This window comes from Papio anubis, chromosome 7, assembly GCF_008728515.1.
Source record: "Papio anubis isolate 15944 chromosome 7, Panubis1.0, whole genome shotgun sequence".
NCBI lineage: Eukaryota > Metazoa > Chordata > Mammalia > Primates > Cercopithecidae > Papio > Papio anubis.
The window spans coordinates 144,134,378-144,156,277 of NC_044982.1; the positions used below are offsets into that span (position 1 = coordinate 144,134,378).

General features: G+C 39.0%; 1 protein-coding gene across 10 annotated transcripts in view; it reads left to right on the forward strand.

Annotated features, from left to right (window-relative positions):
* The window catches only part of TTBK2 (tau tubulin kinase 2), a 177,536-nt gene that overhangs the window by 66,616 nt on the left and 89,020 nt on the right, over window positions 1-21,900 (forward strand). For 9 of the 10 annotated variants that reach the window (XM_021940500.2, XM_017960562.3, XM_017960565.3 and 6 more), the window contains 3 exons: window positions 6,497-6,570; window positions 17,022-17,162; window positions 19,060-19,164. In XM_021940500.2, the coding sequence (XP_021796192.1) occupies window positions 6,497-6,570; window positions 17,022-17,162; window positions 19,060-19,164 (320 nt within the window). Of the gene's footprint in view, window positions 1-3,309; window positions 3,447-6,496; window positions 6,571-17,021; window positions 17,163-19,059; window positions 19,165-21,900 lie in introns of those variants that run through there. The other variant, XM_017960571.3, reaches the window with a different exon arrangement.

Here is a 21,900-nt window from a genome sequence, read left to right on the forward strand (position 1 = left end):
CCTTACAGGTTTGTAGTCTAGGAGCAATAGGCTATACCATATAGCCTAGGCATGTAATAGGCTATTCCATCTAGGTTTTTGTGAGCACACCCTATGATGTTCACACAGTGACTAAATCACCTAAGGATGCATTTCTGAGAACATATCCCTCTTGTTAAGCAAAGCCTGACTGTATATGGGAGGATGTGCATAGGTTACATGGAAAATAGTACCCTATTTTATTTTATTTTATTTTATTTTCAAGGTGCATCATTGCTCTGTTGCCCAGGCTGGAGTGCAATGGTGCGATCTCGGCCTACTGCAACCTCTGCTTCCCGAGTTTAAGTGATTCTCCTGCCTCAGCCTCCTGAGTAGCTGGAATTATAGGTGCCCGCCACCATGCCCAGCTAAGTTTTCTATTTTTAATAGAGATGGGGTTTCACCAGGTTGGCCAGGTTGGTCTCTAACTCCTGACCTCAGGTGATCCACCAACCTTGGCCTCCCAAATTGCTGGGATTACAGGCGTGAGCCACCATGCCTGGCAGGTACCCCATTTTATATCAGAGACTTGAGTATTGGTGGATTTTGGTATCCAAGGGAGGTCTTGGAACCAGTCCCCCATGGATACCAAGGGACTACTGTATACCACAGTGGCATATAAGGTTTTAGCTTACTTTTCTTGTCTGATCATACTTCCCACCTCAGCCTCCCTTAACTCGTATCAAGTCCTCTAGCCTGTCAACTCAATTATCTATCACATGTGCTTAGATCCTTTATGACTTTGTGGGTGACCTTCTTTTAGAATACTCTTCTCATAAATGTGTAAAATCTAGTGATTTAATGCTCATGTGAAGCCTCATAAGCCAAATTTTTGAATCTTCTTTATATCCGTAGCAGTTTATCTATAATATTATAGAACTCATACTGCATTACATTTTTTTTGTTTACATATCTTGGCTGTGAACTCTTTGAGGGCATGGATCTTAATTTATCTTGTATTTCTAGTGCCTAGTTTAGTACTTGGCATATAGTAGATTGTCCTGTTTCTGTTCTGTCAGTCTTTCTTTCCCTGTTTTATTACTTATTGACAAGGTGTTACTTGATTTTAAAATCTGTTTCTGTCGTTTCTGGGCATAATGGTTAAGAGCAAAGGCTCTGGCATTAAACTGCTTCATGTTTTGGTTGTAATTTTGGACAAAGTAACCTCCCTAAGCCTCTATTTCTATATTTGAAAAATGGAGAATATAATAATACTTGCATTATTGGCAGGATTAAATGCATGTAACATGCTTGATATAGAACCTGGCATAAAATACTTGCATATTATGTGTGCATATTATGCTTATTTATTTATTTATTTATTTATTTAGAGACAGGGTCTCACTCTGTCACCTGGGCTGGAGTCAGTGGCATAATCACAGCTCACTGCAGCCTTGTCCTCCCAGGCTCAACTGAGCCTTTCACTGCAAATTCCTGAGTAGCTGAAACTACAGGCATGTGCCCCCACACCTGACTAATTTTTGTATTTTTTGTAGAGACGGAGCCTTGCCATGTTGTCCAGGCTAGTAACTCCTGGGCTCAAGCAATCCTCCCACTTCAGCCTTCCAAAGTGTCGGAATTACAGGCATAAGCCACCACTCCTGGCCCATATTATGCATATTTTGTTAGCCATTATTCTATTCACTTATTTACACATATGTAGGGTCAAGCCCCACAGGGTCGGTGGGTTTTTCTCCCCGTGTGCAGAGACGAGAGATTGTAGGAATAAAGACACCAGACAGATTAAAGAAAAGACAGCTGGGCCCGAGGGACCACTACTACCACGACATGGAGACCAGTAGTGGCCCCGAATACCAGGCTGCACTGATATTTATTGGATACAAGAAAAAGGGGCAGGGTAAGGAGCGTGAGCCATTTCCAATGATCGGTAAGGTCACGTGGGTCACGTGGCCATTGGACAGGGGGCCCTTCCCTGCCCGGCAGCCGAGGCAGAGAGAGAGGGAGAGAGACAACTTATGCCATTATTTCTGCATATCAGAGACTTTTAGTACTTTCACTAATTTACTACTGCTATCTAGAAGGCAGAGCCAGGTGTACAGGATGGAACATGAAGGTGGACTAGGAGCGTGACCACTGAAGCACAGCATGACAGGGAGACGGTTAGGCCTCCAGATAACTGCGGGCAGTCAGGCCCTCCACAAGAGGTGGAGGAGTAGAGTCTTCTCTAAACTCCGGGGAAAGGGAGACTCCCTTTCCCAGTCTGCTAAGTAGCGGGTGTTTTTCCTTGACACTGACGCTACCGCTAGACCACGGTCCGCTTGGCAACAGACGTCTTCCCAGACGTTGGTGTTACCGCTAGACCAAGGAGCCCTCTGGTGGCCCTACCCGGGCATGACAGAAGGCTCACGCTCATCTTATGGTCACTTCTCACTATGTCTCCTCAGCTCCTCTGTATGACCTGGTTTTTCCTAGGTTATGATTGTAGAGCGAAGATTATTATAATATTGGAATAAAGAGCAGTTGCTACAAACTAATGATTAATGATATTCATATATAATCATATCTATGATCTATATCTAGCATAACTATTCTTATTTTATATATTTTATTATACTGGAACAGCTCGTGCCCTTGGCCTCTTGCCTCAGCACCTGGGTGGCTTGCTGCCCACACACATATTCATTGAGCATTTAAATCACTCTTTGCTGGGTATTGTGCCAGGTACTGTTACAGCCTAGCAGGTTCTTTTTGCCTGCTGCACAGAAAAAGCCAATATACTGAGACTGGTGTTGCAGCAGAGAGTTTAACAATTGCAGTGTGGCTCAGTAAGGATGGTGTGTGATATTTCTCAAATCTGCCTCCCTGAGAATTTGACAACTAGGGTTTTTAAGGATAGTTTGGTGGGGAGGGGGCTAGGGAATGGGCACTGCTGATTGGTTGAGTTGGGGATGAAATCACAGGGGTATTGAAATTATCTTCATGTGCTCAGTCGTTTCCCGGGTCGGGGACACCTGGGTGGTGTCAGTTGGTCCACTGAAAAATATCTCAAACACCAGTCTTAGGTTTCACAATAGCAATGTTATCAGTAGGGGCAATTGGGAAGTTACAAATCTTTTTTCTTTTTGAGACTGAGTCTCTCTCTGTCGTCCAGGCTGGAGTGCAGTGGCGCGATCTTGGCTCACTGCAGCCTCCTCTTCCTGGGTTCAAGCGATTCTTCTCCCCTCAGCCTCTTGAGTAGCTGGGACTACAGGCAAATGCTACCATGCCCGGATAATTTTTGTATTTTTAGTAGAAACAGGGTTTCACCATATTGGCCAGCCTGGTCTGAAACTCCTGAACTCATGATCTGCCTGCCTCAGCCTCCCAAAGTGCTGGGATTGCAGGTGTGAGCCACTGCACCCAGCCAGAAGTTACAAATCTTATCACCACCAGCTAGTGACTCCTGAGTAGTAGGCAATTATAAAAAGGTAAGTTAGGAAACAATGACTAGTTGTTATTTAACTATGCCTAAACCTTAACAGAAATCAGGCCCCTACCATAATTCTGTTTTTGGCCTTTCATTAGTTTTATAAAAGCAGTGTCTGTCCCCAAAGAAAGAGTGGGTTCGTTTTGAGAAGGGGCCATTATCATCCTTGCTTTAAAGTTAAACTGCAAACTAAATTCCTCCCATAGTCAGCTTGGTCTGTGTGTAGGGATGAGCAAAGGCAGTTAGCTTGTGAGTTTAGAAGCAAGATAGAATCAGCTATGTTGGATGTCTCTCACTGTTACAGTTTTTGCAAAAGTGTTTTTAGTACCAGAACAAGATAGATATGGTCCCTGTACATGACAGAAAAGTAGAGTCTTAAGGAATGGATAATGCAAGGAAAACACTATTTAACTTATTTTTTATTGTTTCTTTGAAGCTGAGGACAAGAGTAAGTTGCTAATGATCATTTGATCCTTTCATTCTTACTACAATGTAATAGAAGCACTGTTTTGCAAATATATGTAAAATATGTGTTAAGTGATCAACATGTACTGTGTACATTGTGAATTATTGTGTTCTCCATTGCACCCATTCTTGCTAGCTTATAACCCCCTTTTTAAACAAAAACAGAGAATGAGAGAGCAATCTTGTACTGATTGATAACACAGATGCAAAAAAATGAGTTTGTTTTTTTTAAAGGGAAGGGGTCTTGCTATGTTGCCCAGGCTGGTCTCAAACTCCTGGCCTCGTGCAATCCTCCCACCTTAGCTTCCCAAGTAGCTGGGATTATAGGTGAAGTCATTGCACCTGGCTTTGCTGAGTCTTAATTGTATTTATATTTTAAGCCAGTTAGGAGGCAAATTTTCTTTGAGTGTTTCATCAGTCTACCAAATCTTCGTCTTCAAGCTTTGGCCTGTTACTCTTCCTTACTTTCAAGCAAGCTCCTTCAAAGACTGTCTGCCCTCATATTTCATATTCTGTTTACTCTTTAACCCGTTATAAACTGACTTCTGCCCCTTGACTCACTAATTACTTCCTGTTTATATTAGTACTTCTCAGCCTTTTTATATACTTGTCAATGTCCACTTCTGCCCTCATGAAGTGTTCTCCCTCGGTTTCTGTGATACCCCTCTCTCAGTGTCCTCCTATCTTTCAGGCTATTCCTCTGTTTCCTTGAGGGACTCTTATTTTTGCTCATGCTTTGAATATTGCATTTTCTAGGGTGGGCATGGTGGCTCTCGCCTGTAATCCCAGCATTTTGGGAGGCTGAGGTGGGAGGATTGCTTGAGCCCAGAGTTTGAGATTAGCCTGGGCAAGATAGTGAGACCCTGTTTTAAAAATAATAATAGTAATTAATGTTGCATTTTCCAAATTATGTGCTGAAGTTTCTTTTCCTCTTATATTCTTTCACTTGTCAATCTTCCATCTATTGTCCGTGAATTAATGGTTCCTCAGTGTACATCTGGAGCTCTGCCTTTTGGTCTCAGCATCAGGCCTGAACTTACAATGTCTACTGAATTCACTTGATTGTCCTAAAATTCAACATTTTAATATCTGCCTTTTGATCTCAGCACCAGTCCTGAACTTACAATGTCCACTGAATTCACTTGATTGTCCTAAAATTTAACATTTTAATATCACTTAAAATCTATACAACCTACTGTATTCTCTTATTTTGGTACAACTTTTCATTTAATTTTGCCAATTCTAGTAAAAAATTACATCTTTAATATTGGTCAGATTTATCTTATTTTATCTGTCTCTAATCCCCTTATTCTTTCTCCTGGATATTGTAACTATCCCCCAGAGTGACCTTCTCCACTAGAATTGACCCCTTTGTAGTCTACCCTCATTGCCGCCACAGTGTTTTAGTATGTTATTCTTTATCTTAAAATCTTTTTGATACTTCTCATTACCCTGCAGTAGTTTTCAAATATCTCTCCATGTCCTACCTGGTTTAGGATCATTTAAAGAACTTTTGAGGCTGGGTGCAGTGGCTTATGCCTGTAGTCTCAGCACTTTGGGAGGCCGAGGCGGGCAGATTGCTTGAGCCCTGGAGTTTGAGACCAGCCTGGGCAACATGGTAAAACCCCATGTCTACAAAAAATACAAAAATCAGCCAGTTGTGGTGGCACACACCTCTAGTCCCAGCTATTCGGGAGGCTGAGGTGGGAGGATCAGTTGAGCCTTCCAGGAGGCAGAGGTTGCAGTGAGCCAAGATCATGCCACTGCACTTCAGCCTGGGCAACAAAGTGAGACCCTGTCTCAAAAAAACAAAAAATAACAACAAACTTTTGAAAAGCTCATATTCTGTATCTTTCTCCACAGATTCTGAATCAATATAGAACTTAGGAATCTTTAAAAAGTTTTCCACTGCCTTCGGGTCAGTGGTGTCAAAAAGTGTTCCAGATGGTTTTCATTAGTAGCCAGGGTTGAAAAACACTAACCTATACATGTGGCTCAATTCTTTTGGGGGGTCTTTGCATGCTTTTCTTTAATCAGATTTCTGCTGTACCCCTGCTCCCCTCTATGTCCCAGCCAGCACTGTTCTGGGTTTCTCAGATGGAACTCAGGTTGAAAATCCCTGGGCGAATCCGCATCAGTGAGGCCCCCAAAGATTGTGGGTCTTGCAGAAGTCATAGCAGTGAGTACCGTAACATACCTAAAATTCAGGTTTCTATTTCTAACATAGTTCTTTTTTATTGTTCTTCGGTGGCTTCATATATATCGTATCTGGGCAGGTTGATCTGAATTGACCACTTAATCTTTTTCTCCCTAAATAATCATACATTTGTTTCCTCATTCATATATTAATTTGCTTATTTATTCATTCAAATAATCATTTATTTGACCACATAAAGGAATAGTACAGTGCCTGGGAGGAGAGGAGGTAGGTAGAAAATTTGAATAATATAAGTTTTCTATCCTTAAGGTTCTCAAGATGTATTTTATATTCAATCATAAAATACTATACAGAAAAGCCAATTATTAATGTTTTAAGAGAAACCATAGTATATTCTTTTCCACTGTTTTCTTTCTTTTTTTATCCAGGGAAAGACCATGTTTGTAGATTTATTGGCTGTGGGAGGAATGATCGATTCAATTATGTGGTGATGCAGTTGCAGGTAGGTTACCTTGAAAACGTGTCTTGAAATCCTTCCGTTCTGATCAAAGTATACAATTACAGTAAATGTGAATAAAAAGTAACAATATTCTTAGTACCATGTGAGAATGTTTTATACTGTGCAGATGGAACTTTCTTTAAACAGACGATACACATTTTCCAAAAATGAAGTAATTGTCTTTGTCCGCTATTTGAGTTGACCTCTATCTTTACGGATTGTCAATCTTTGCAGTTTTCGATCCCTGGGTGGATGAGGGGATATAATGTGAATCTTGCCCCTTCTACTGTTCATTACCTTAGGGATTCCAGTTTTCCATTTGTATTCTAAAGTATTGTCTTAGTCTGTTTTGTGCTGCTGCAGAATACCCAAGACTGAGTAATGCATAAAGAACAGAGGTTTATTTCTTACCATTCTGGAGGTTGGAAAATCCTAGATCTAGGGACCCACATCTTGCAGGGGCCTTCTTGCTGCATCATTCCATAGTAGAAGTTGGAAGTGCAAGTAAGTATGCACATGGGCAAGGAAGGTGAAGAAGGGGTCCTAGCTCATCCTTTTTGTCAGAAACCTACTTCCAAGATAACTACCCCACTTCCACACCAAAATATGTCTCAAAATAAGACATCTATATGGCCAAAAAACATATGAAAGAATGTTCAACATCACTGATTTTTAGAGAAATGCAAATCAAAACCACAGTAAGATACCAGCTCACACCAGTCAGAATGACTATTATTAAAAAGTCAGAAAATAACAGATGCTGGTGAGATTGCAGTGAAAAGGAAACATTTATACACTGCTGGTGGGAATACAAATTAGTTCAGCTACTGTGGAAAGCTGTCTAGTGATTTCTCAGAGGACTTAAAACAGAACTACCATTCAATTACGGGGTATATACCCAAAGGAATAAAATCATTCTACCAAAAAGACACATGCACTTACGTGTTCATCGCAGCACTATTCACAATAGCAAACAAGTGGAATTAACCTTACATGCATATCAGTGGTGAACTGGATAAAGAGAATGTGGTACATGTATACCATGGAATACTACACAGCCGTAAAAATGAATGAAATCATGTTCTTTGCAGCAACATGGATGCAGCTGGAGGCCATTATCCTAAGCAAATTAATGCAGGAATAGAAAACCGAATACTGCATGTTCTTATAAGTGGGAGCTAAACATTGAGTACACGTGGACACAAAGAGGGGAACAATAGACACCAGGGCCTACTTTGAGGGTGGAGCAAAGAAGGAGGATGAGGGTCAAAAAACTAGCTATTGGATACTATGCTCACTACCTGTGTGACAAAATCGTTTTCACACCAAACCCCAGCAACACACAATTTGCCCGTGTATCAAACCTGCACATGTACCCCTGAACCTGAAATAAATATTGAAAAAGAAAAGAAAAACCATAGCAAGTACCAATCTTGAGTACTTGAAACTTTAAACAGTAGTTGAGATAGAGGAGAAATGCCATTCCTTTTTCTTTTTTTTTTCCGTCAGTAACATAACTCTGTTCCATATATGTGTGTGTGTGTGTGTGTGTGTGTGTGTGTATATATATATGTATTTTTTTTTTCTTTTTTTTCTTTTGAGATGGAGTCTTGATCTGTCACCCAGGCTGGAGTGTAGTAGCATAATCTTGGCTCACTGAAACCTCCCCCTCCCAGGTTCAAGCGATTCTTCTGCCTCAGCCTCCCAAGTAGCTGGGATTACAGCCGTGCTCCACCAAGCTCGGCTAATTTTTGTATTTTTAGTAGAGATGGGATTTCATCATGTTGGCCACACTGGTCTCAAACTCCTGACCTCAGGTGATCTGCCCACCTTGGCTTCCCACAGTGTTGGGATTATGGGCGTGAGCCACTGACCCTGGCCTATTCCCTGTTCTTTAGATGGTAGTGGAGTTAGGTCCAGAGGAAAGAATTTAGAACAGGAATATTGGAATAATGACTACAATGGGGAGAAGAGGGAAACCTTTCTATTTTCTCTGACACTACCTCTGCCCCTGAAAACACACACACACACACACACACACACACACTGAACTGTAGTCACCCTCAAAGTTTAAAAACCGTGGTTCATCTTGATCTTGCTGCCTAGATCTAGAATTCTCAGTATTTCTTTTCATCTTAAGCAAACATCGTTTTGGGCATTTGACTTCTTTTCTTTTTTTTCTTTTTTTTTTTTTTTTTTGAGACCCAGTCTCGCTCTGTCACCCAGGCTGAGTGCAGTGGCCCAATCTCGGCTCACTGCAACCTCTGCCTCTCGGGTTCAAGTGATTCTCCTGCCTCGGCTTCCGGAATAGCTGGGATTACAGGTGGCTGCCACCATGCCTGGCTATTTTTTGTATTTTTAGTAGAGACAGGGTTTTACCGTGCTGGCCAAGCTGGTATTTAACTCCTAACCTCAGGCGATCCGCCCACCTCAGCCTCCCAAAGTGCTGGGATTACATGTGTGAGCCACCGTGCCCAGCCGGTTTCTTTATTTTCTTTCAAGTTATCTAAATAACAGTGATTCTAGAGACATAGATCCTGGCCTAAATGCTTCCTTTTCTCATCAGGAGGCTTTTCTTGTTTCCCTCAGACATCCTTCAGATTTCATTTAAAGATATTAACCTCTGTAGATATAACCTTAAGGTCTTTTTGAGTCATGTGATTCACTAACTCTTGAGCCAACCTGGTTTTATTTATTTAAGCAGCTATCCCTGAACTTTTTTTTTTTTTTTGAGACAGAGTCTCACTCTGTTGCCAGGCAGGTGTGCAGTGGCGCGATCTCGGCTCACTGCACCCTCCTCCTCCCGGATTCAAGTGATTATTGTGCCTCAGCCTCTCAAGTAGTTGGGATTACAGGCACACGGCACCACACCTGGCTAATTTTTATATTTATTAGAGACTGGATTTCACCATTTTGCCCAGGCTGGTCTCGAACTCCTGACCTCAAGTCATCCACCCACCTCAGCCTCCCAAAGTGCTGGGATTATAGGCGTGAGCCACCACACCTGGCCTTTTTTTTTTTTTTTTTTTGCGATGTTGACTTGCTTTGTCACCCAAGCTGGAGTACAGTGGCACGATCTCAGCTCACTGCAACCTTCACCTTCTGGGTTCAAGTGATTCTCCTGCCTCAGCCTCCAGTGTAGCTCAGACTACAGGTGCACACCAGCACGCCTGTGTAATTTTTGTATTTTTAGTAGAGACAGGATTTCACCATATTGGCCAGGCTGGTCTTGAACTCAGCCTCCGGTGTAGCTCGGACTACAGGTGCGCGCCACCACACCTGTGTAATTTTTGTAGTTTTAGTAGAGACAAGGTTTCACCATGTTGGCCAGGCTGGTCTTGAACTCCTGACCTAAGGTGATCTGCCCGCCTCAGTCTCCCAAAGCCCTGGGATTATAGGCGTGAGCCACTGCGCCCAGCCTCTGAACCTTTTTAGATCATTAATTTGGATCCTGCTTTCTCTCATTTTGGCTAGTAATAATATAACTTTTTGTGTGACATTTTATAGTTTTCATTTGGATTTATCATCTTATTTGATCCTCATTATACCCCCATGGGGAGGAGAGAACAAGTTTTATCCCTCTTTTGCATATGGAGAAGCTGAGTCTCAAGGAGGTTTGTGATTTGTCTGGTACTAGCCTACTTGATGGGTATTAAAGCTTGGTGGAAGCCTGAACCCAGTATTCTTTAGGCAGTAATAAGAGACAACTGTTTTGTTTCAAGTTACTACTGACTGGAGAATTATAGAAGGCAGGTTTTTTTCTTTAGTCTGCAGAGTCTTTCTCAGTCTTAGCATATACTCATTTTAATTCTTACACTTACCTAAATCTGACTTTCTGTAAATGGGAAGGCTCCTGGTACTGGGAAACCCAAGAGACTGGTGTATATTAGACAAAGATAACCTTTGTGGCCTTTGGCAAGTTCCTATGGATTTGTCTAAGAACTTTTCCATTTGAATTGCATGCTATATTTTTTTCCTGTAACAAAAAAGTTAACCCATTTAAACTCCCATCTGTACAGTTTGTGGTTGACTTGATTTGGGATTAGGCTAAAGCTGGTATAACCGCTAGAGCGTAATTTCTCTTATTTGACATATGGAAGATCACTACTGGGTCTCCTCCATGTATTCAGCTTCCCACAGAGAGTCCTAATTTATTCTAAAAACCATAAATTCATTATTCTTAAGATAAACTTGTTCTTTTCCTCCTGCTGATTCAATTACATAATATCTGCCTTAAAAATTTTTAAGGAACAACCCTATCTCTGTTGTAGAGATTCTAACTATTTGACGTTAAAATGGTTTTTAAAATCTTACAGAGCTCAAGCAGTTGTACACATTTTTTTCTCAATTCCCCTTGCAGGACCTTGGCCAGGTCTCACCTAGAATTTTGTCACCATTGAAGCTTTATATGAGCATCTTTAGTATAGCCTAAGAGTGATATATTGTGATAAGTACATCAACTATGGAGGTGCAAAACATTTTTTCGAGTTCTGTAACCAGTACAACTGTAGATCTAGATTGCCTAACACCTACAACCTTTTACAAACTTTATTATGGGAAAAATTAAACATACACAAAGTAGAGAGAATAGTATAATTTATACCCATCTACTCATTACCCACAACTATCAGTATATGGCTAATCTTGTTTCAAGTATTTTCTCTTTCTCCTATCCCTCCCGAAATTATAGCAAATCCAAGGCATATTTTATCTACATATACATTTCTAGAAGACCAGAACTCTTTTTTTCTCTTAAAGTAACCAGAATACCCAATAATAATTCCTTAATAATAGCACAAATATCAAACCAATCTTCAGATTTCCTTGATTGTCCATCTCTTTAATAAAAACAATTTTTTTTTCATTTGGTTTATTTGAATTGGGTTCCAAATAGGGTTCACACATTGCCTATCTCTTAAGCCTCTTTCAATCTATTGGTTCTCCCTCTGTCTTTTATTTTCTTGCAATTTTCTTTTCATTGTGTTTATTGATGTTGATAAAAATGGAGGAATGTGACATGCGCACATTACCATATTCTGGATTTTGCTGGTTGTTTCCGTGTGGTTGTCTTTAATATGTATTTCTGTCCCCTGTATTTTCTATAAATTGATGATTATATAAGATTCCAGATTTACTTTGCAAGGATACTTCAGAGGTGGGTTGTATGCTTCCTCTTGAATCACATTAGGAGGTAGTGTCTGGTTGTCTCTCTTTTAGTGAGGTTAAGATTAGTCAATGGGTTGTCAGTCTAATCCATCCATTTTAAAGTTACCAATGGTTTTTTCCTGATGGTTTTATCAACCCATTTGTAATCATCATCCATTATTTTAATGGGAGTTGCAAATACAGTGTTCTATCATTTTATTCTTTTTTTGTTAACTAGAATTATTTGTAAAAAGCACTGCATTCAGTATTAGGTTATCCTTAAGTATATTTTATATAGGAAAGGCAGGACTACTACTTGATTATTTTATCAGTTTTTAGGATAATGAATTGGTTCCCCAATATAAACATATCATATATAACTATATAATAAATCCATAAATTCATGGATTTAACATATTTGATGTCTTTCAATTATTGCAGTTTTATTTAGTTTTTTGAGATGGAGTCTCACTCTGTCACCCAGTCTGGAGTGCAGTGGTGCGATCTTGGCTCCCTGCAACCCCTAGCTCCTGGGTTCCAGAGATTCTCCTGCCTCAACCTCCCAAGTAGCTAGGATTATAGGCACACGCCACCATACCCAGCTAATTTTTAAATTTTTATTAGAGATGGGGTTTCCCCATGTTGGCCAGGTTAATCCCAAACCCCCAAAGTGCTAGGATTACAGGCATGAGCCACTGCACCTGGCCTACGGTTTTTTTTTAATATTCAAATTGTCTCATCTTTTGCTACAGGGACTTCTTTCATGTTGGATCTGGATTCATTTTGTTAGGACTAGGCTGCAGCAGTCTTTGATAGCATCCTTATTTTTTGGCGCAATACTATGTACCAGGCTCATTCTGTGTATTTCATACTCCAGATCTGGAATCAGCCATTTCTCCATTAAGCCTTGGCACCTTTTAATGGGAAATGATGTTCAGAGACCAGAATCTAGATGATGTGGGTGTCTGTTGAAAGTGGATTGGTCATTATTTTTCATTCTTTTCAAGTGGATGGATTTAAGAAATGCATTTTAAAAAATGAGAAAGTATGCCATGGTTCATATTGATGTTTCTAATTCAAATTTACAATGATGTAATTGCTAATAACTTCTACTTATATTTGTATCTCTTTCCTTTTCTACACCCTTTTGGGTTTTTTTTTTTTTTTTTTTTTTTTTTTTTTGAGATGGGGTCTTGCCCTGGCTGGAGCACAGTGGAGTAATCACAGCTCGCTTCGGCCTCTACCTCCTGGGGTGGAGTGATCCTCTCACCACACCTTTCTGAGTAGTTGGGACTACAAGTATGTGCCACCATGCCCAGTTAATTTTTTTTTGTTTGCTTTGTTTTGTTTTTTTGAGACCGAGTCTCTTTCTGTCACCCAGGCTGGAGTGCAATGGCACGATCTCGGCTCACTGCAACCTCCTCCTCCCGGGTTCAAGCGATTCTCCTGCCTCAGCCTCCCGAGTAGCTGGGACTACAAGCACATGCCACCACACCCAGCTAATTTTTGTATTTTTAGTAGAGATGGGGTTTCACCATGTTGACCAGGATGGTCTCGATCTCTGAATCTTGTGATCTGCCTGCCTTGGCTTCTTGAAGTGCTGGGACTACAGACGTGAGCCACCGTGCCTGGCCCTAATTTTGTAATATTTTGTAGTGATGAGGTCTCAGTATGTTGCCCAGGCTGGTCTTGAACTCCTGGGCTCAAGTGATCTTCCTGCCTTGGCTTCCCAAAGTGTTGGGATTATAGATGTGAGCTACCACACTTGGCCTACACTTTTTAATGTATATAGATGAAATTATATGGTTAGAATTTACATCAAAATAATTCAGTACGTGTGGGTGGGAGGGGAGAGGATATGGATGAGGAGGTGAATAATAGATGAAACAAGACTGGGCATGAATTGATAATTGTTAATTCTGGGTGACCAGTAGATACATGAAGGTTCACTATGTTATTTTCTCTTCTTTTGGGTATGTTTCATATCTTCAATGTAGAAATTCACTTGCATTTTTATTAAGATCTTGTAAATTTATAGAGAAATGAACTTCTTTAATTCATTCCACATTACTATATATAGTCCTCTTCCTTTTTTTTTTTTTTACAAAATATGGTGGCTTGTGACATTTTATTTTATTTAAAAATTTTTTATTTTAGTTTTGGGGGTACATGTGAAGGTTTGTTACATAGATAAACGTGTGTCATGAGATTTTTTTGTATGTAATATTACGTTACCCAGGTATTAAGCTCAGTACCCAATAGTTATCTTTTCTGCCTCTCTCCCTCCTTCTACCCTCCCCCCTCCAGTAGACCCCAGTGTCTGATGTTTTCTTCTTTGTGTTCATAAGTTCTTGATTCTTCATTTTTTGAATGACTGCATATCAGTCAGTAAGATGACTGTACCATTATTTATGTAACTATTCATTTATTAATGTACTTATGATAGTACCCCCTTATCTGAGGAGATACTTTCTAAGGCCCCAAGTGGATGCCTAAAACCACAGATCATACTGAACCCTGCACATCTGGGTAACTGATTGAGCCACTAAGTGATTAGTGGTCAGGTAACAACATGTGGACACGCTGGACTAAAGGGATGATTCACGTCCTGGGCCTGATGGAGCAGGATGGTATGAGATTTCATCACATATGAGAATGGCCTGTAATGTAAAACTTATTAACTGTTTATTTCTGGCATATTCCATTTAATATTTTTGGACCATGGTTGACTGTGGGAAAACAGTAAAGTAAAACCATGGATAAAGTAAAACCATGGATAACCATGGACTATTGTATAGATTGTTTTCAATTTTTCTTTGTAACAAATAATAATTCATTAGTAGTATTTACTTTAAAGTATAATTTAGTGGGTACCTGCATGTTTTTACCATGTTAATAACACTTTACCCCATACTTTTATCAGTTTTGTGTTTACCTCTCAGATTTTGCGAGTTGATACGTTAGGCTTGTATTTTAAAATATTTAAATTTTTTAAAGTGTTACTAATGTCATAAATAAAATTTAATTGATTTCCTTTTGAAAGTTTTTGTGGTGAAAGCTGTTTACAAATAAAGTTTCAATATTAGGTATATTTTCGGCAATCAAAATTTTGATTTTTGAAGAAAAAACTATTGGAATTCTAATAAAAGTTATTAGGTACTCTCACATGGTTATACAGTTCGCTACTGTAGATTGTCACTTATTTTACGTTTGCTACAGGTGCGGGAAATAACAAATTTCCATTAAAAATAATAACTAAGGTAAATCCCAATTAATTTACATTATGAGAAAGCTACATTTAAAAAAGATGATACGAAGTATGAAAGGATCCTGACTTTACTGTAACTTTTAAACTGTTACTTGAGGAGTACTTCATATTTTATTTTGAATGATAATCTAAGAATTTATTACTTTTCAAAAGTGAATCAATTATCTTTAGATGAAGTGATAATATTAGTGGCATAGTACCCCTAAAGATATATTATAAAATTGTGGGAATAGATTGGGATATTTAAATCCCCTTGTGACAGGAGAGCCAGTCTTTTCTTTGGGAGGTAGAGCTGCAGGGCCGTGGTCCTGCTCTCCTTTTCAGATTACTGGTTTGTTACCTAAGCAACAAGGAACCTTGGTGGAGCAGCATCATGAAAAAGTCTGTAGAAAAGCTCTGTGAAAGAGGACTGTAAAAGAAGAGCACTTTGGAGTCAGACAGAGTTAGATTTGGAAAACAGCTTTACATGAACAGGTTAACATTATTTAACCTCTTAGAACCTTAGTTTCCTTATCTGTAAAACAGGCACAGGAACAACTTCTGTTTAGGGTACTGTGAGACTTCAGTGCAATCATGAATGGCAGATGCTGGATGTATTCATTGCTTTTATATACTTCTACAAGTAAATTGAATGTTTGTCATATAATGTTTGGTCATAATAACAATAGTTAGCCTATGTTGAGTACCTATTGTGTACCACACAGTATTCTAAAAACTTTATATGGGGCCAGGCACGGTGGTTCACACCTGTAATCCCATCATGTCAGGAGGCTGAGATGGGAGGCAAGGAGTTTGAGACCAGCCTGGTCAACATAGCAAGACCCCATTTCTATTTAAAAAACAAAACACACGCAGGAAAAACTTTACATAGATCTTGTTTAATCCTCACAGAGCTCTGTGAGGTAGGTTTTATTAGCTTGTTTTTATGAGGAAACTGATTGAAGAAAGTTAAGTAACTTGTATGAGAATATATGTTAGGCAGTAATGAGGAATTAGTGCTCTTTGTATGTATATGCGTTATATATACTTGATCGTGTGTGTGTGTGTGTGTGTGTGTGTGTGTGTGTGTGTATTTTTTTTTTTTTTTTTTGAGATGGAATCTCGCTGTTTCGCCCAGGCTGGAGTGCAGTGGCGTGATCTCGGTTCACTGCAACCTCTGCCTCCTTGGTTCAAGCGATTCTTCTGCCTCAGCCTCCTGAGTTGCTGGGACTACAGGCACGTACCACCACACCTGGCTAAATTTTTGTATTTTTAGTAGAGGCAGGGTTTCACCGCGTTAGCCAGGATAGTCTCACTCTCCCGACCTCGTGATCTGCTTGCCTCAGCCTCGCAAACTGCTAGGATTACAGGCATGAGCCACCATTCCCGGCCTGATCACATATTTTAAGTAAATAAATACAAATGTAAATAATATAAATTATTATATATTTGATTACTTATATTTTAAATAATCAAGACTTTTTTGTTATGACATCAGAGATAAAGGGAAGCATGATGAATCAGAAACATGATATGCTAAAAATCTCATTATTCTAAAACTTGTCTGAAACATTCATATGATTAAGAGATCTGTTGAGTGAGAGGATCACAATTTGGGTAAAATTCTTGCTCTTGGCCGGGTACGGTGGTTCTTGCCTGTAATCCCAGCACTTTGGGAGGCTGAGGTGGGTGGATCACCTGAGGTCAGGAGTTCGAGATCAGCCTGACCAACATGGTGAAACCCCGTCTCTACTAAAAACAGAAAAATTTGCTGGGCATGCTGGCGCACACCTGTAACCCCAGCTACTCGGGAGGCTGAGGCAGGAGAATCGCTTGAACCCAGGAGGTAGCGGTTGCAGTGAGCCAAGATCGTGCCATTGCACTCTAGCCTGGGCAACAAGAGTGAAATTCCATCTCAAAAAAAAAGAAAAAAAAAAAAGAAAAAAAATTCTTGCTATTTTACTGAAAACATATTTTTCAATGGTAAGTGAGTGGTTTCCCAGTTTTCTCTTCTAACATAGTTTTAGTACTGTATTTGAAAGTGTTTATTTGATTTCCACAGGGTCGGAATCTGGCAGATCTTCGCCGTAGCCAGTCCCGAGGCACATTCACCATTAGTACTACTCTCCGGCTGGGTAGACAGATTTTGGAGTCTATTGAAAGCATTCATTCTGTGGGGTTCTTGCATCGAGACATCAAACCGGTAGGGACCTTTTCTATCCAGAGCACAGAATGAGTTTGATACTCTTAATGTTATCCTGGGACACAATAAATTACAAATGTAGCTTTATGTATTTGTTGTGGTAAAATACAAGGTAATATTTTCATTTCGATAGAGACCTGGAAGCAAAAATATAACTTACCTCTTAATTTTTTAAGTAATAATTACAACTACAACTTATTTTCAGGAGTTTTTCTCATACAATGAAAATAAAAACTGAGACTGGGGCGGTGACACATGCCCATAGTCCCAGCTACTCAGGAGGCTGAAGCAGGAGGATTCCTTGAGTGCAGGAGACGGAGACTGCAGTGAGCTATGATTGCTCCTGTGGATAGCCACTGCACCCCAGCCTGGGCAGCATAGTGAGACCCTGTCTCTTAAAAAAGGTTTATGTTTGACTATTATTATGTGTGCTAACATTGCCATTTACTTAGCTTTATGCCTAAATTGGCATTATTCCCTGGTTTCTTTTATAGATATATTAGTTAAAAAACTATATATGTTGCTTTTGGTTGTTCATATTGTGTTCTTGAACTATTTGTTAAGTCAAAAATTATAGGAAATCATCAGTTGTGAAAGACCTTATTTTCTCCTGAGTGCTACTGTGGAAATATAGTGGGGTTTTTATTTACTAATCTGTTTTTCTTAGAAATTGTCATTTCCATAAGTGTGAAATAGGTTTTTTTGTCCTTTTTGGTATTTGATTGTTCATTAGGTGAAATGATCCATTTCTGATATACCATATTTACTATAAAGGTATCATATGTTGGTACAGTTGAAAAGTATAACCGTCTGTTGTTACATGACTTCTAAAATTAGTTTACATGAAAATGCTAACTAAATTTAACATAGTAGAGTCAGTCTATTTCTATGCATCATTATTTGAGAACCATGGTGATTGGAATAGTTTCTGTTTTTATCAGAAAGTCCATAAGTAGAACAATATTTAAAAAAAAAAACAAAAAAAAAAACCTAACAAGTCTGGTAACAATTTGGCCTTTACCTTCACAAGTCCTCTTACTTACATACTCATCTTTGCGTTTGTGGTCATTTAATATTACACTGATTTTCATTAGGGGAAGAATACAAAGTGTATTTTACTTAAGTCCGTTTTGAAATGTTTCTATAAATTGTATTTTAATTTTAGACTTAGTGAAATTCAGTTTTATGATGTTTATAGGAAATTCTTTTTTTTTTTTTTTAATTTTTTTTGTGACGGAGTCTCACTCTGTCGCCCAGGCTAGAGTGCCGTGGTGCAATCTCGGCTCAGTGCAACCTCTGCCTCCTGGATTCAAGCAATTCTTCTGCCTCAGCTTCCTGCGTAGCTGGAATAACAGGCGCATGCTACCACACGCGGTTAATTTTTTTTTTTTTTAAATAGAAACGGGGTTTCACCATGTTGGTCAGGCTGGTCTCAAACTCCTGACCTTGTGATCCACCTGCCTCGGCCTCCCAAAGTGCTGGGATTACAGGCATGAGCCACCACACCTGGCCGTTTACAGGAAATTCTTTTAAATTTGTATGTTTTTTTTTTTTTTTTGTCCGTCTCTGATTTCTCCTATTTTAAAAAGTAGGGGGTTGGGTTGTCATTTAAGCATTCACTTAGACTAGAATTTCAAGAACTTAGAATTCCAAGTCTAGTTAATATTGTCTTGTGTGTAACCTTAGTCATTTACATCCTTTTTTGCTCAAAGTTTACCTGATATTAGGCATTAATAGAACCCAAAACTAAGTCATATTTTAATACCTACTAAACATCATTGACTAGAATAGTATGTTTGGAACATGTGTGTTATATAGAGCTTAAATAGAAGAAGACTTAAAATGTAAGGACTAAGTATTATAAGAATGTATATATTTTCCTTCTTTATTTTTCTAGTCGAACTTCGCTATGGGCCGCTTTCCTAGTACATGTAGGAAATGTTACATGCTTGATTTTGGCTTGGCTCGACAGTTTACCAATTCCTGTGGTGACGTCAGACCAGTAAGATTTTTCATATTATTATCGAATATTTGATAATTACCCTGGTATTTATAGTATCACACTTTTTAAACAATGCTAATTATTTATCCTAATGGATGTTATCTAAGAAGTGGCATATACATTTAATGATTATAGAATGACAATAAATTGTACTATTGAAATTTGTGGCTTCAAAAAATGTACATTAGAGGGAGATTTCAAGTGGTCTTCTAGTAAGAACACATGTTGACCCTTTGAGATGAGGGGTCATTTGTGTAGTATGATACCCTTTCTACATACTATAATTCTATTTCAGTTACTATACTTTTCAACTCCCAAATTTCCACTTAGTTCTCTTCATTGATATTCTCTATTTGATGCAACACTGTCATCGCATTTTCTCTTACTTGTTTAATCAAGCTGTCCTTTATTTCTGAAAACATAACTATAATGGCTACTTTAAAATCTTTTTCTGTTAAATCCAATATCTGGTCACTCTCACAGGCAGTTTCTGTTGCCAGCTTTTTTCCCCCTATGTATACGTCATACTTTCCTGTTTCTTTGCATGCCTCATGATTTTTTGTTGGAAACTGGGCCTTTTAGGTAATATATTACAGCAACTCTGGGTACTAGTTTCCCCCTTCTAGGGCTTGTTGTTATTTTTTGTTTAGTGGCTGACAGGATCATTTTAGTGAAATCTATTCCGTTCTCCCTTCCTCCCTGCAAACCATACACACAGTATTAAGACTGTGTTGCTCTCCAGGGAGGTGCATCTTTGGGTATGACCACAATCAAACTATGATGATAATGGTACCAGTAAGGCTCACTTCTGCTCTTTCCTTGGCCACATCCAGCTGTTGAACTTCACTAATTGCAGGCCAGTTACTTTATTGTTTATAACAATATCTTGGGGGCATAAATACCTTGACCAGCTAATCAAACTGTGGCTTCTAAAATGGAATAGTTTCTGAAGTCAATGTTTGATCATTGTTCTGATGTCAGGTCCTTCAGCTATCTTTTCCCCCTAGTTCTCTCCTGTCCAGCTATTCTTTAAGCTGTATCTTCAGTGAATTTCCTCCTCGTTCCCTTTACCACAACCTCTATTTTTGATAGGGCTTTTAGGTTTGTTGAAAAGAAGACATTAGGCAAATTAAATTTAACAGAGTTTAGTTGAGCAAAGAATGATTCATGAATCATGTAGCCTCCCAGAATAAGAACAGGTTCAGAATGACTCTGGGGCTGCCACATGGTCAGATAACATGTATGAACATAAAAAGTAAAATGAGTACAGAAAATGTAAGTGAGGTATAGAAACAGCTGGATTGCTTACAGCTGGGCATTTGCTTTATTTGAATCTGCTTTGAACAGTTGGCTGCTGTGGTTGGCTGAGACTTGGCTGTTTGTTACAAGAGTAGTTTACAGTCTATTTATACTCAAGTTAGGTTACCATCATTACCTCTAGACCAGCCATAAAACATGTACAGAGGCAGTTTTAGGCCAAACTTAATTTAGCAATAAAACTGTAAGGCATTGATGTCACTCTGTCAATATTGTAAATGGACTTATTTGGTCTCAGTATGGGATTCACAAGCCTTATTTGGTCTCAGCTCCTGTCCATTTTGGGATCTGTCTGCTTCTTTAAAGTTTTGGTTTGATGAAATTAATAATAAACATAAAATAAAAATAAATTTTAAAAAAAGTTAATGTCATACTTTTTTGGATTGTGTTTGAAATAATTTTCTCATATTGTTCTACTAATGTAAAATCAAAAGTTCCCATTGTAGATTTGTTTCATATGTACAATTATTTCTTTATTGCTAGGAAACTTGAATCAGTTGTTTGGATTGTCTAAGTATACCATCATGTTATCTGCAGAAATCTGTATTTTGATTTTGTTTATTTTGTCTTGCTATATATTCCAGAAGAGTGTAAAAAACATTAAAAATTAAGAATAACGAAACATTACTGGCCTCCATCTAGGTTAAGAAATGGCGTATTACCATCTTAGAAGCACACTGTGGGTCCTTTCCTGATCATATCCCTTTTTCTTCCTCAAGTAGCACTGACAAATGGAGCTTTCTATGATGATAGCAATGTTCTGTATCTGTACTGTCTTATATGATAGCCACTAGCTACATGTGGCTATAGAGCACTTGGATTGTAGCCAGAGCAAATGAGGAACTGAATTTAATTTAATTTAATTTAATATTTTATTTTATTTTATTTTTATTTTTATTTTTTTGAAATGGAGTCTCGCTGTGTCACCCATGCCAGAGTGCAGTGGCGCTGTCTCAACTCACTGCTACCTCTACCTCCTAGGTTCAAGCGATTCTCTTGCCTCAGCCTCCCGAGTAGCTGGGACTACAGGCGCCTACCACCACACCCAGCTAATTTCTTTTTGCGTTTTTAGTAGAGACGAGATTTCACCATGTTGGCCAGGCTGGTTTCGAACTCCTGACCTCAAGGGATCCACCCTCTTCAGCCTCCTAAAGTGCTGGGATTACAGGCATGAGCCACCACACCTGGTCCAGGAACTGAATTTTAAATTCATTTAATTTTAAGTGGCTATCACATTAGCCAGTGCAGCCCTTGACATACTCTCCATTCTATATTTTGTGTTAACTAGTTTCTTTGTTTTCTTTCTTCTCTCTTCTGCAGATCTTGAGGGTACTTGTTTTGGAGTTAGGGAGCAGATGCAGATAGCTGCCATGACAAGCCTTTATGTTTAGCTTATGAATTTAACCCAATCGACTTTTA